At 46.9% G+C, this 546-nt stretch overlaps 1 protein-coding gene across 1 annotated transcript; it reads right to left on the bottom strand.

Moving 5' to 3' along the window:
* Window positions 1-8: 8 nt before the first annotated feature.
* On the bottom strand, window positions 9-512 carry LOC105461036 (probable multidrug resistance-associated protein lethal(2)03659; the record flags this gene model as incomplete). The annotated part of the gene is made up of 2 exons (XM_011707529.1): window positions 354-512; window positions 9-286 (listed from the first exon to the last, which is right to left on the bottom strand). Coding segments are annotated over exons 1-2 (437 nt in total), but the record flags the coding sequence as incomplete, so codon positions are not given.
* Window positions 513-546: the final 34 nt, after the last annotated feature.

Raw genomic sequence — 546 nt, 5'->3', positions numbered from 1 at the left:
CCAGCCGCAGCACCTCCCACAATTTCATGTCGTCGTACTGATTGGACGGATCCAGATTATAACGCAGACTCTCGGAGAAGAGCACCGGTTCTTGCGGTATAATGGAGATCTTGGAGCGCAGCTCGCTAAAGCCTACAGTGCTTGTGTCCCGATCATCGAGCATGATCTCGCCCTCCAGACCTTCGTCGAACAGACGGAAGAGTGCCGAGATCAAGGAGGATTTACCGGCGCCAGTTCGTCCTACCACCCCAACTTTCCAACCAGGCTCGAGGGATATGTTCAGATTCTGCAAAGTGTAATGGCGTGATAAAATAAAAAATACGTTCGTGAGAATAAACGGTCGGTTAATTTACCTTCAAAACTAATGGACCTTCTCTGTAATATTTCATATTAACATTCTTCAGGATTAATTGTCCTTGGGACGGCCATGTCGACGGTGGCTGATTCTCCGAGATGATGGATTCCTCTTGAGGAAGACTTGAATATTCAAGAATCCTTTCTACAGAGGTCATCAGCGACATCGTTTCAATAGACTCTTTTATGCCG

The sequence above is a fragment of the Wasmannia auropunctata genome, unplaced genomic scaffold, assembly GCF_000956235.1.
Source record: "Wasmannia auropunctata unplaced genomic scaffold, wasmannia.A_1.0 LD310475.1, whole genome shotgun sequence".
NCBI classification, from domain to species: Eukaryota; Metazoa; Arthropoda; class Insecta; order Hymenoptera; family Formicidae; genus Wasmannia; species Wasmannia auropunctata.
The sequence above is the reverse complement of the archived record's forward strand: the minus strand, read 5'-3'. Positions and strand labels throughout refer to the sequence as shown.